At 37.0% G+C, this 14,594-nt stretch overlaps 1 protein-coding gene across 12 annotated transcripts in view; it reads left to right on the top strand.

The window, feature by feature from the left end:
* Positions 1–14,594, top strand: part of PARP11 (poly(ADP-ribose) polymerase family member 11) — a 152,293-nt gene that overhangs the window by 29,832 nt on the left and 107,867 nt on the right. For 9 of the 12 annotated variants that reach the window (XR_012094428.1, XM_073020402.1, XM_073020396.1 and 6 more), the window contains 5 exons: positions 3,996–4,124; positions 4,999–5,119; positions 7,656–7,731; positions 11,388–11,460; positions 11,541–11,671. Coding sequence is in view for 11 of the 12 variants with exons in the window: in XM_073020402.1 (XP_072876503.1) it covers positions 3,996–4,124; positions 4,999–5,119; positions 7,656–7,731; positions 11,388–11,460; positions 11,541–11,671 (530 nt within the window). In the remaining variant the exon portion in view is untranslated. The remainder of the gene's footprint in view (positions 1–3,995; positions 4,125–4,998; positions 5,120–7,655; positions 7,732–11,387; positions 11,461–11,540; positions 11,672–14,594) is intronic. The other 3 variants (XM_007967263.3, XM_007967264.3, XM_073020403.1) reach the window with 1 other exon arrangement.

Below are 14,594 nucleotides of genomic sequence, written 5' to 3'. Positions count from 1 at the left end.
AGTCAGGGCCCAGTGTTCTCAGCCTGCTGTACCTGGAATAGAACTTCCATCTTTTGAATGGGGGCTGTGTAGGGGAAGAGAGACCGGTCCTCTGTGTCACCTCTCCAGAACAGAGCTTCTGCACCTCTGGGCTGAAGGAGAGGAGAAGCACCAGCAACCTGTGCCTCCCAGGGTAAAACTAGCCACAGTCCGGGAGCCTGAGGGAGGGGAGCCCTCTGCCTGTCTTTTGGCTACAGGTACCGCAGGTAGAGCCTTCATAACACAGACCTGGTAGGATGTGAGAAATGGTGCCGTTTGTAACTCAAATGCCACAGACTCTAACTTGTTCTGAGATTTAGTACATTTTCTTGAATGAATGTTTCTCCACTTTCTATATGCCCTTAGTACAATATCTAGAGACTTCAAATGTTTGTTTTTAAAAATAATTTTCAGCAGTTTTGAATTTTTAATTAATTAATTTTTGTGAGACAGGATCCTGCTCTGTTGTCCAAGCTGGAGTCTTAGCTCACTGCAGCCTCAAACTGCTAGGCAATCCTTCCATCTCAGCCTCTCAAGTGACTGGGACTACAGGCATGCATCAGCGTGCCTGAGTAATTTTTATTTTATTTTTTTGTAGAGATGGAGTCTCTCTATGTTGTCAGGCTTGCCTCAAACTCCTGGCCTCATGTGAACCTCCCTTCTCAGCCTCACGAAGCCCTGGGATTACAGGTGTGAGCCACCATGCCCAGCCTACTAGTTTTTAAAATGTAGTTTTGCCAGTTCCACTGAGCTCCTTGTTCTGTCATTCTGGAAGTTCTCATTCATTTTTAAGCTTTTAAGGTCAGGTTTGGGATCTTCTTTATATGTAGAGGCAAGGAAGTTATTACCAAATATGATTTCCTCAAGATACTATACTCATACTAACAAAATAAATTATACTTTGTTGTAGTAAACTAAAATTTATGTCAGAAAACTTGAAACCAGTCTGGGAGGCAGCATTATTTTCCTTATATAGACCAGGATTTTGACTTTAAACTCATTTTCCACACAGCTTTTCAATTTGATGATCCAGACTGACTGTTCCCAGGCTTTGTAAATAAAGATTCTCTTTGTCACAGATAACATGAAGACAAGCTCTACCAGCATACCCATTGCCCTGGAAACTTTACAAAGTGCTTTACTGCTTTGTACTAGCTTTTTTTTTCTTCCCAGCCTGCTTCTAATTTCAAACAGGAAAATCAGACAGGATGTGGCCTTGTGACTGAACAAGTTCATTCATCTAACATCATTAAATACCTACTTCATAACTGATAACTGGTGGATATTCTTTTTATTACCTATAAATGTGTCCTAGCCTAGAGCCATTCTTACTATGGTTGCGGTATTTTAAAGTTACTAATTTAAATTTGACTTAACTCTTTGAGCATAATTATGCAAAATAGTCATTTCTTTGTAGAGAAAACTTACTGTAGAAAATCGAAATGTTTAATCTTATAAAATATATCTTTTGAAAGAAACCCAGAGCATCTGTGAAGCAAAGGAGAGGAGAAATAACTGTGCATGTGTGAAAGGAGGCAGTGGGGCTTGGTCACGCAGGGGAAGAACTGAGGTGCAAGAGGCCTTCGGTGTTTCTTTAATCTGCTCTGTACTGCTGGCTATGAATCTAGACTAAAAAATTGTATTGTTCTCTGCTTTGTTTTTTTTCCTGACTTTAATTGGAAAATAATCACTTTTCTCTCCTGCACATTGAATTGTGGAGGAAAAGAAATAGTGTAAATTGATAAGGAATTTTGTAAGATTTGAAGTGCTTTAGAATTGTTCAATACAGTGGTACCTGTCTATAGTGCTGTCCTCTCTAAAACTGTGACAAATACAAGATGGGGCTGTCCTAAGTCCCACCCAAAGTTATTTATAACAGAAAGCTCCGAAAGGATGTTGCTGAAACACTTTCATTTGTGACCTGGCCTAAAGCGAAGTCTTAGGTAAGGTATTTTATAGCAGAGCACATATGTATATGTATGCTGTATAAAGGGAACTTTTCTATTTTCGATTCTCTTTTCTAATAGAGAAAAGATAGAACTCATAAGGCAAATATTTTTCTTAACTGTTAGCTCCAATCTCATTCTTCCACATTTTTCTGGTTACTTTCAGAAGAAAAACTAAATTTAGGTCACATTTGCTTTCTTTCTCTCTTTCTCACAGTTAAATGGCCAAATGAAATGAACATTAATTTTTTTTTTATGTCTTTATTATGTGGTTAAAATAGATAAGGTAAATAGTGGGTCCTAAACCAGAAGGCTTTGATCCTAGGGTGTTCTGTTTTTCATTTCTTAGAAGCCAATCGAATTTAAAACATGAAGAAAAAATGGGAAATAATCATAAAGCATTGCTTGAGTTTCCAAACATATATAAAAAATAACAAACCCCCTTCATTGAGGTCAGGCACCGTACTTGGTACTTTACTGCATTGTCTCATTCATTTGTACCAACAACCCAATGAGGAAGGAGTCTATCATTTTTCATTTTGTGAAGAGCCAACTGTGGCCTAGACAAGGTAATAGAAACTTATTCCAGGTTACTACAGCTTCTAAAAATAGGATGGACATTTTAAATGATGAAATTAAAAGGCAAATACTTTCTGAATTACCCAGTAGTACATATTCTTTGTAAAAAAAAAAAAATCAGTGATACAGGAAATCAAATTTTTAACAAATCATCAATAACTCTATGTTTTTATATGTGTGTAATTATACACACACAAACACAGAGTGAGAGAGAGAGCTCTGAAAGATACTCAGTGAAATTATAGCATTGGCTAACCCTGGAGAAGAAAGGTGAGAAGGTACCAGGAATGGAAGTGATGGTTAAAAAAGTCTTTAGCTTTATTTTGAATGTTCTGATTTTTTGCAAGGAGAATATCTTTTATGCAGTAGTTGTATAAACTTAATAATTTAAAAATCCTTGAAGAATGTGAGGACAGGAAGCCAAATTCCAGATTGAGGTTTAATTTTCTTTGACCAGCCTCTTTGTCTCCTTTCTAGAGACTTCTTCATTGCAATACCCAACCAAGAATGTTTAAAACTTTTCAAAGATAATGTGTATGTGAGTTAATTGGTATAGTTAAAATTATGAAATCATTGATAATGAAGTATAAGACAGTATATGATGGTGGCTAAGTGCATAGACCCTGAAACCAGGATGTTGGGTTTGAATCTTGACTTCCTCATTGTATGACCTCTCTATGCCTTAGTTTCCTCATTTATAAATTTGGGTGCTGGTAGTATCTGTCTCGAGGTTGTTGTGAGACCCAAACGCATTATCATCTGTATAGTACTTAGAACAGTAGTTGGCACATAGTAAGTTATATAAAGTTCACTGTTATTGCTATTTTATCCTGACACTTAGAAAAAATGGTGATAGATTGTTACATGTACATCCAGACTGTTTTCTATGTATGTGTGTAAACATTTACGTATACTGATACAGATACACACACACACACATTCAGAGGAGTGTTTATTTTTATTAAAATTGGATTATACTGTTTCTGTTTTCTTGTCATCTTTTACAGTCAACACCATATAAGTATCTTTCCATGCCATTGAATGAAATGACTGTTTAAAATAAAAATTAGATGCATTTGATCTTAACTAGTGTGGTAGCATGGGTCCTTTTGACCAAATACATGAATATAAGATAAAATTGAAATTGCTTGGGGCTATGCTGAAAACCTGAAGTGCTTATTGATGTTGATATAGCTTACTTAAATGATTGAATAGACATTGGCATATTCTACCTAAGATTATTATTATTTGCCTAACTTGTTAAACAATGATGTCCAGCATTTTAAATGCTTATCTTCAGAGCCAATATGCAAGATAGAAGGCTGTTTTTAAAGTGTCATGGGAGGAAAGACACTTGAATAATACTCTTTGTAAAGAAGTAAAATGATCTGTAAAAAGTGTACTTGTTATTAATAGAATCATTTCTTCCTCCACCGCTTTCTGGCTTTTCAGGAGATGTTTCACAAAGCAGAAGAATTCTTTTCTAAAACAACAAACAATGAAGTGGATGACATGGACACATCAGATACCCAGTGGGGCTGGTTTTACTTGGCAGAATGTGGGAAGTGGCACATGTTTCAGGTATCTCCTTTCCTTGAATTTAGCAGAAGTGTTTTCGATTCACTTAGCATCACCTTGCTAATGTATGTAAAATGAGTATAAATATAGAACTTGAAGTTAAAACTTAAGGAAATAAAATCATTTAACTAAAAAAAAGTTAGAAATTCTTCTAGTCCTTTTCCTTTTCTTTTCCCCAAGTTTTCACACTCATTTATTTAGAAGAAACAATATGTGTTTACTGTGTGTACAGAGGACGAATGTGACTGAGAGTTGCATGGTGTCAGTACATCTGAGCAACTCCAAGTGTGGTTTGATGGACAAAGAAAGGGAACAACAAATCCATATTAAACACTTCTGTACCCCAGGTATTATGTTAGGTTTGTACATTTATTTTCTCCCTTATCTCACAGTAACTTGGAAGCAGATGTTAACATTCTCTCTTACAGTCAAGGGAAGTAAAACTCAGAAAAGTTGACATAATTTGTCAAGGGTCACACAGCTAGTGAAACTGAGATTTGAATCCGTACTCAAAACCTATAGTCTTTTTTTTTACTCTACTAAACTATAAAAGAAGATTTAATTTGAGCCACTTAGAAAGTATGATTATTGGAATAATCTGTAAAAATTGTGATTATCTGGAAAAATAACTATATTTCTATATATATCTAGTGATTGAAGGAGACTATAACCAGTTGTTTCTTCACTGGAGATCCTTAAACCATTTTAAATATGCTGGCTTAGTTGTGATTCTCCCTGTGTGTTGGGAACTAGAACAGGTGATTAGTCAGTTTCCCTCGTCCCTCCATTCCCTGTCTCTGTGACCACAGTACCACCTCTCTGGCCAAGTCATTAATGTGAACAGCTGGTAAATGAAACTTTCTGGTTTGTCTTAAAGCCGGATACCAACAGTCAGTGTTCAGTTAGCAGTGAAGATATCGAAAAAAGCTTCAAAACAAACCCTTGTGGCTCCATTTCTTTTACTACTTCCAAATTCAGCTACAAGATAGACTTTGCAGGTATGTTTTTTTCCCTAATAGTTGTGTGTTTTTAGTATATTGATATGGTAAAATCTACACCTCTGAAGGTCAGGATTAGTTAATGTATTTGCAAACAGTGAAGTATATCTTTTTTGTTATATACAAAAATACCTCTGTAAAAATTCAAGTTTTAAAATCTTGAGCAACATTACCTTTTGTAAAAGGTGTGTTTATATGGTTGTGTATATTAATGTATGTGAAGATTGTCATATATATTAAGTGCGTTTCGTACTTCTAAGGAACACAGAACACTATATCAGTTGTTTTATTCATCATCCCATCAGTCTTTTGAAATAGGTAAGAACATTTTTACATTTTTTTTGAGACGTCTCGCTTTGTCACCCATGCTGGTGTGCAGTGGCGCAATCTCAGCTCATTGCAACCTCTGCCTCCCGGGTTCAAGCAAGTCTCTGCCTCAGCCTCCTGAGTAGCTGGGATTACAGACACCCGACCCCACATCCGGCTAACTTTTTTGTATTTTTAGTAGAGACAGTGTTTCATCATGTTGACCAGGCTAGTCTTGAACTCCTGAGCTCCTGATCCACCTGCCTCACTTCCCAAAGTGCTGGGATTACAGGCGTGAGCCACCTTGCTTGGCCAGAACTTTTTTACTTTAAGGACCAAGCATGTCAAGTGAGAAAGTCATAGCTAGTTGGCAGTCGTTTCAAGAACAAGTTTTAGCTGAATGACCTTTCTCTTGATGTCTTTGTCAGAAAACGATTTCTTTAATGGACATTGCCTTCTGTCATTTTCATACTTATTTGGCTCTTTCACAGATTAGCCAGATAATCTGGAAATCAATCCCACTTTGGATTTCATCTGTGATATATGGGCATGTTTTAGGGTGTTTCATGAAAAACCTGATGAACTGAGCTCCTCAAGTTTCAAGCTGTTAGTTTCAGCTATTTATTGCTCAGAGGCAAACACGACCTGGATGGGAGGCTTTCTTAGTAAAAGAACATTTTGTTTGCTACACAGCTCAGTCCTTTAGCTGCTCTCTCTCAATTCCTGTGAGCAGCGTCTTTATGACAGTTCGTAGCGTATTGTGGCTGGGTAGGGGGGAGACATTAGGAAAGCCCCTGAGATGAGCCAGGGCCCTTAATTATCAAGAGTTAAAAACCATGAGATCCTTACTCGTGACAAGCCGTAATTTTTAAATGCCATTAGGCAAATCAGCAGGATTTAAGAGGCCCTGACATTTGTCCCTCTGCCGCAGTCTAGGCAGAAGGTGTCTGGTAGGCATTTCTAGTCATGTGTACAGGTATTTTTGAGGGAGAACTGAAACCGAATGATATGCACAGACAACAGACCTCATGTAGAGCATGAAATGTATCAAAGCATTTGGTAGATGATTCAGCAAGCCACATGTTTCTGAAAGAATATGTGTTAGTATGCTACACTTTTTGGAAACTTGCTCTCAGAAAATAGAGTTTATTAAAAATATCATTATTAAGGAACAGGAGTTACATATACTAATAACTTGAGTTCCCAACCCTCTATGTAATGATCCTGTTTCAGAGGCGTAGGTATTAGCATTTCACATGTACTCTTTGCAGATTGCAGCTCCAGCCATTCTGCCCCTAGCCAACTCAGGTTTTCTCTATAGAAATGGTAAAAAGCAAACTCAAAATGAGATGGTCCAAGAAATGGCATCACAGGTCTTGCTCCACATGCTGAGATGATCTTGCTTTTTCCCTGAACAGTGGTAAATCCAGTATGTGTAGAGTAACACGGAAAGGACAGAACACACTTTATACTAGCCTTGGTCTGGGTGGGTAAACCTAATCATTTTGAAATGGAATGATGTCATTTAGATGAGGTAAACTGGCTAGAATCTTACATTAAGAATCACTACTTAACTTTGAGGAATGAAGAAATGGACCTGGTAAATATTGCCATGACTGAGGCATGGATGAAAGAAGAAAAGGATACCTTTAAGTAATTAGTCTCATCACTAGAATCTTTTTATGTAAGTTTGTACTGGGTCTAGCCAGGTTTTCTATTTTTTAGGTTTAGTTATATAATTAAGGAGAAATCAGGAAATGTAGAAATTTTTGAAATTCTATGAGTTGTACAAGTTTTGTAATCATTTCCAAAATTTTAAGAGAGATGGAAGTACGTTTTTCTACTTAATAAACCAACCACATTTAATACTGTTAATTTCTCTCTCTCTAGAACTCTTAGCTTTCCTAAGTTTAGAACTCTCCTAGTTTAGTGTCTGTTTAACCTAAATGTGATACAGAAGGGGAATAGACCGTGCATACTGAGCATTGGATGAAATTAGCATCTTTGTGTGTGAGCTTAGATCAAGCAATGAAGCTGTGCTTCCTTGAATAGCACCTTCACAACATGATCCATAGCGCTATGGTAAAGTACCCATAGTATACTATGCTGGCCAGCTCCTCCCAAAGCTCCTTGATTCCTGATCATCACATAGCGTGGCTATTAATCTTCATGACACTTTATACTACAGTGTGTTTTTATGACTTATCTAATATCTTGTCTTTGTATACAGAAATGAAGCAAATGAATCTCACCACTGGAAAGCAGCGCTTAATAAAAAGAGCCCCCTTTTCTATCAGTGCTTTCAGGTATGGTAAAGAGAATAGGGGTGGAAAGAGTGGGGTTTTTTTTCTTACTATTGGACAGAAAAACAAATAGACTGAAAATATTTTGGTAGGCCATTTAATAATATTGATCTTTTAATCAAATTTTGGGCCGGGCGTGGTAGCTCATGCCTGCAATCCCAGCACTTTGGGAGGCCAAGGTGGGTGGATCACGAGGTCAGGAGATCGAGACCATCCTGGCTGACACGGGGAAATCCCGTGTCTACTAAAAATATGAAAACATTAGCCAGGCATGGTGGCAGGCGCCTGTAGTCCCAGCTACTCGGGAGGCTGAGGCAGGAGAATGGTATGAACCCGGCAGGCGGAGCTTGCAGTGAACCGAGATCGCGCCACTGCACTCCAGCCTGGGCGGCAGAGCGAGACTCCATCTCAAAAAAAAAAAATTAATTAATTAACATAAATAAATAAATAAATAAATATCAAATCTCTCATTTGTTGACAAAATAGCAACATTATTATTTACTCTAAGTGCTTCCTTTCATGTTATCCTTTTCCTTTCTTCTTGTATATTTACATTTTTTAATTCTTTAGTAACAGTTTACATGGTAGTTACAAAATGCCTTGTGGTTTCTGCTCTGAACTCATAAAATAACTCACTGAGGTAAGTTTAAATTGTTAACTTGGAAATACTCTCTCAGAGACATATAATTATTGGGGCTGTAAGAACCAGGTAATTGTTCACTTTGTTTCCACCTCCGTTGATCTCCATTGGTCAACTCCTAGAAGTAATTTCAAATTTGTAGCGACTAAGGGAGACCTAAGGAAGGTGGCAGAACAGTGGACAACAGTATTGCTTTCTGTTCCCTGGAACTTGGTTACAAATTTTCTTGTTTGCTTGCTCTGGCCATAAGAAGTCTGAAAAAGGATGTATAAATGTCAGAAGACAATAAATATTTATTATTCATGTGAATGGACTTGAAGGAAAAAATCTTAAAGCATGTCTCCTATTTTCTAAAATGACTCTTCAAGCATGTATTGAAATTCTTTTTGTTCAAATAATTTAAAATGAAACTGAAAAAAAAGGTAGCGTGTTAATTAAAAGAAATATTTTAAGTTTCTGTCAGTTTGTTTCTCAACTTTTGTTTTTATTTTAGCATTTATTTTGGTTTTATTTTAGCATCATGATTTAAAAGTTATTCCAAGTACTTATGTAATGAATGCTCTTGTACTTCTGTGGAATATAGAGAATAGTATTTCCTTACTAGCTACGTCATATCCACATTTTTTAGTACAAATAATATAATAAAAGAATTACTTATCTTCAGAAAGTATTTAATCTGGGAGAAAAATGAAAAATGAGACATAATAATGGAAGATGTTATTGTAATTGTACATTGTATCTGCTATGCTTTGGTGGAGGCAAGAAGCACTGTGATGGGATCAAACACTTTGTTGTTCTGTCACAGACTGTACAAAGTGTAGAACAAAGACAGGACAAGGAGAGAATTAAGCAGAATAGAGGACAATAAGCAAGATAATAATAAAAGGAGAGGACTATTTAGGTAAGATACAGTAGGGTGTTGAAGGTCAGTAGGTGCTGATATAGAAGTATTTATTTACTGTGGGAATACATTGAGCATTTATTACATGCAAGGTAAGTAATACATGCTTCCTATTGGCAAGGAGTTATTTAAGGCTGTTGACTACATAAAAACTAAAAACATTCGTTTGGTCATAGCTAAAAGATACTTTAGGCCAAGTATGTTTTAGGCATTTTTTTCTCACAAAAAATTTGGAAAATATTTTTATTCATTCTTGTAGTTGAAGGGGTATTCTCCGTATTATATGAAGTACTTTTAGGACTCTCTAAATAGGAGATCAACATGGGCAAATAATTTGAGCAGTTCATACAACCTCACTCATAATAAGAGAAAAACAAATTAATACCAGACTGATTTTTACTCTCAAATTGACTAAAATTCAAAAGTTTGATCACACACCTTTTTGGAGTGGTTGCGGGAAAATAGGCAATTTCTATATTTCTGGTGAGAATGTCAGTAGGTATGTTCAAAGACAGCATTTGGTTGGTATCTGTTAAAATTATTAAAAAATGCATTCTTTGACTCAGAAATTCTATTTCAAATATGTTATTTTACAGATAGACAAGTGGACATGTAACATGACAGATGAACAAATGTGTTCCTGCAGCATTTTTTTTTTTTTTTTTTTGAGATGGAGTCTCACTCTGTTGCCCAGGCTAGAGTGTAGTAGTGCCATCTCGGCTCACTGCAACCTCCGCCTCCCGGGTTCAAGTGATTCTCCTGTCTCAGCCTCCCAAGTAGCTGAGATTACAGCCACATACCACCATGCCCAGCTACTTTTTTGTATTTTAGTAGAGACGGGGTTTCACTGTGTTGCCCAGGCTGGTCTCGAACCTGTAAGCTCAGGCAATCCATCTACCTCGGCCTCCCAAAGTGTTGGGATTACAGGCGTGAGCCACTGCGCCCGGCCAACATTCTTAATACAGTAGCAAAAAGTTGGAGACAAGCTAAATATTATTATGGTGTATCCATATGGTGGAATTCTGTGCATGTGTAAAATAGAATGCATTCATTCATTCATCTAGTACTTACTGAGTGTGTGCTATGTACCAGGCTCTGTTGTAAGCACTAGGAATAATGATACTCTCTATGTACTGTTACAGAAAGATCTCTAAGGATCTATGAAGTAAAAAACAAAAACACAGGTGCAATAAATGTATGCTTTATGCTACCATCTGTGTGAGCAAAAAGCTTGGCTTACATTAACCTAAAGCAGCTCTGGAAGAAAACCCAAGACTAAAATAATCATTACCAGGAGATGGGGTGAAAAGTGAGACTTGGACGTAGCAGGGACTGTAGTGGGAGGAAGACTTCTCACAGTATATTTCTTTACACATATTAATTTTTAAACCACATATTTGATTTTTTTCATTAAAATAAGTTTGAAAAAAGTAACCTAAAGATCAGTTTGAAATTTATTAGTTTCTTTAGTAACAGCCAATCACTGGAGGCGATTGGTGTGTCATTTTCAGCCTTTTGCTGTTAAATCCCTCAACATCACTGTGTTTTTCTGTATTCACAGCCGGTGGCTTGAACATGTTTGATAGTTTTTAAGATTTGCTGACTGACTGTGCTAATAATAATAACCCTTAAAGTTAGTGGGCTGTTGGAGAGAATAGTGGGCAATTAACAGAGAAAGGTTTAGATTTGAGTTAGATCTTGGAGAACATTGAATGAATGGTGGAGGAATTTTGATTTTATTCAATAGGCAATATAAGCACGAGTTTCAGCCTTTTGTTTTCATCAGGAGCTTGATTTTATTTTGAATTTCTTTGCCTAAAATCTTCACATTTTAAAGAAATTTTGGAAATTTCAAAAAAAGACAACTAAGCAACCGGTTTTGAAATTTTTATGATATATAGGGTTGTGTATTTTCCATCGAAAGTTCACTATTCAACATCTAAAAAGTAGCACACATAGACATTCAATAATTTTTGAATAAAGAAACCAAAGGCTATATTTAATTGCATGTGTCACAGTACCCTGAAAATGAAAATTAAGCTTTGAAGAAAAGGCTAAATTCTTGACAGTAATTATAATCAGCTTCTGATATTTTGTTTTGTCTTTTGCTGTTTCAAGTTACATCTGTGAAAATGAGGCCATCCCTATGCCACCACACTGGGAGAATGTGAATACTCAAGTACCATATCAGGTAAGAGCAGAATTGACTGAATATACCATGAAAGAAACCGGAAAGGACCGCAATAAATCCCTGCAAATTTATTTTTCCAGCTTATTCCTCTGCACAATCAAACACATGAATATAATGAAGTTGCTAATCTCTTTGGGAAAACGATGGATCGCAACCGAATTAAAAGAATTCAGAGAATTCAAAACCTAGATTTGTGGGAATTCTTTTGCAGGTGAGATGATTTCTAATCTGAACCTTCTCCTTACCGCTAAATCTTTTATGGTTAAAACATAAATATTGAATTGTGTTAATTTTCATTGGTGTAGACATGCTGCTTTTCTCTTGCCATATTTTGACCTGGTCTCAGGGCTCTTCTTCAGCATTCTCAGGGAGTGAAAGAGTTGGTCTGTAAACTTTGTTTGTAACATTGCAATGTGAGAAGCTCCTTCCTTTCAAGGTTTAGAACTATGCATCTTGGCTGAAATCAGCATTACAGAGGAGTGTCGGAGCTGTTTAGCTTTGTTGATATGACTTCCTTGGCTCAGCTTTTTATTAGAAGTCTCTGCAAACACTGTTTTGTTTTTAACAGTCATACTATCTTGCCAATAGTCTTTTGCCTGTTTTATTTTAAAGAACACTTTAAAACATACCTTCAAATTTCTTGCTTAGCCTAAAGTTTACTTTGTAGATTTAAAATCTCAATTCCTTACTAGATTTAAGTTGGAAATGACCCATTGGGTGACTCGGTGTTCACTTAACCGAAAATAACGTCTGTTACAGAAAACTTAAAGCTATTAAAGGTATTATCCAAATTAGCCTCTTCTGCTGTATTTTTTTATGACATGTAAAAAATTAAAATAAGTGGTTCTCTGAAATATTTTCAGTTAACATTTGTGGATGAGATTTGATTTCTAATAATTTTAAGTATATAAGCTGACTTTTAACTTTTTATTCAGAGAAATTGCAAATAAACACAAAAGTAGAATCTAATATAATGAACTTCATGTATCATCCTGATTCAGCATCTATCAAGATTTACCACACATAAACTGTCTCCTTTTTTGTTGTTATTGTTGTTGCTAAAGTATTTGAAAGCAAATCCCAGACCATAACTCATTTCATTTCTATATACCTGAGAATTAGGCTGATTTTGTTTGGTAATGATATATGGAATTCTTTCTTGGTTCTGACTGACTAGTTAATATGGCCTGCGTACATTTCCGGTTTTATTCTCATAATAGTTTATGGTAAATAAGGGGCTTTCAGCTTGTGTTCTTTATAGTCTCGGGTCTATTGGCCAAACCAGCTTTTATTTCTGACAATAACTGAGGTTAACTGGGTTTATAAAGTTTAATTTAGTTCTTGTTTAGATGATTCTTTTATAGAGGAAGACAGAAGCCTCTGCCTCCTCTGACTTTGTTCTCTCAGTGAATAAAGTAAGTTTTTCTAAAATAGTCTGATGAAAATTTAATTCATTATTCTTCATCAGCCCTCTGAATTGGAGATCAAATTGGTCTCCTTCATAAATTGAGTCCCCAATTAAATCATGTGGTAAAAATGTACCAGTAATTCCCCAGAACATTTTGTACTAAGAATTTCACTGGAAACAGTTTTACTCTGGTGATGCCCTTCATGGTTTTATGTAATGTCAGCCTGTAGAAATCTGTGATGGTAAGTGAACCTGCCACCTGCCACGACAGTACAAAATGCTGAGTCTCCTTATGATGGCAGCCTGTCATTTTGACATCATCCTGAAGAACTAAAATAACTTGGTCTGTCTCACTGTCACGTAACCTGTGACTCACCATATAGGTAGTCAGGCGCACATGAGTCCATCCGGCAATAGTTTTCACATTGCCTAGGCCTCTCTTACTTCCCCCACTTCTTCTAACAAAAATGTCTTAGTACCTACTTTATGACAAGCACTGTTCTGGGCACTTGGGATAAAACGGTACAGAGAACCTTAGCTTGGAGAGCCAGACCATTGTAACACAGAAATGTGGGGGTCAGCTCAGGGCATCATGGCAGCACAAAGGGGATCCATCCATCTTTGCCAACAAAAGTAGGGGATGTGGAGTGGAGTGGGGAGAATTAGGGAGCCCCAGACACCAGTTGATAGGAGAAGGGCATCTTGGGCATCGGGGCAGTAAGAGCCAAAGTCTGGATATAAGAGGGAGCACAGAAAATTGAAACAGCTTCAGACTGAACAGAAATTAGGTAGAATGGTATCAAGAGGCAGAGCCTGCAGGAGTTTGTAGTAGCACCACTGGGGTGGTTGTGTGATTGTCTTTAGTAGCCCTAGTTGAGTTGGATCAAACCAGAGTGGAAGTCAGAGAGTTAGCAGGGGCTAGACCATGTGGGGCCTTATAAGCTAAACTAAGAGGTTTGGATTTTTTCCTGGGACAGTAGAATGCCATTGTAGAACTTTAAGCAAGAGAGTGATGCATCTGATTTGCATTTTAGAAAAATAATTAGGCTGTGCAGTGGAGAAGGGGTTTAAAGCAGTGGTTCTCAACTGGGAGTGATTTTACCTGCTGGGGGACATTTGGTAATGACTGGCGTCATTTTTGATTGTTAATGTGGCAGGGTGGGGGTGCTTCTGGCGTCTGCGGGATAGAAGCCAGGATGCTAAACATCCTACAGTGCATGACACAACAAAGACGAAGCCTTCCACAACAAAGAAGTGTCAAACACAAAATCTCCGTAATTTAAAGGGATCACAGTTCGAAGCAGAGAGACCAATTTAGGAAATTGTTTCAGTAATTAGACTGAGACACGTTGAGTTGCCTGACCCAAAGTGGTATCTGCTGTGTTGGAGCAAAGAAGACAGTTTTGAGGTATTAAGTTTATAGAATGATAGGGCTTGGTGCCTCACTCACTGTTTGCGATGGGGTGAATAAGGGAGATGAGAAGGATAACTCCCAAGTTTTTGGCTTGTTTGTTTTACTTGACTAAGGGAGTGTCAGTAGGAACATCTTTAGGGATGATGGAAAGGGAGTAGTAGTTGGTATACAGCAGTTGACATGTGGGTCAGGAGTTCAGAAGAGTGGTGTAGACTAGCGACAGAGGTTTTGGAGTTGTTAGAAAACGTGGGGTAATAGAAGCTATAGGAATGAAGAAGATGACTGGGGAGCATGCGTACATTAAGGAAAGAA

The sequence above is a fragment of the Chlorocebus sabaeus genome, chromosome 11 (genome assembly GCF_047675955.1).
Source record: "Chlorocebus sabaeus isolate Y175 chromosome 11, mChlSab1.0.hap1, whole genome shotgun sequence".
Lineage (NCBI taxonomy): Eukaryota > Metazoa > Chordata > Mammalia > Primates > Cercopithecidae > Chlorocebus > Chlorocebus sabaeus.
The sequence above is the reverse complement of the archived record's forward strand: the minus strand, read 5'-3'. Positions and strand labels throughout refer to the sequence as shown.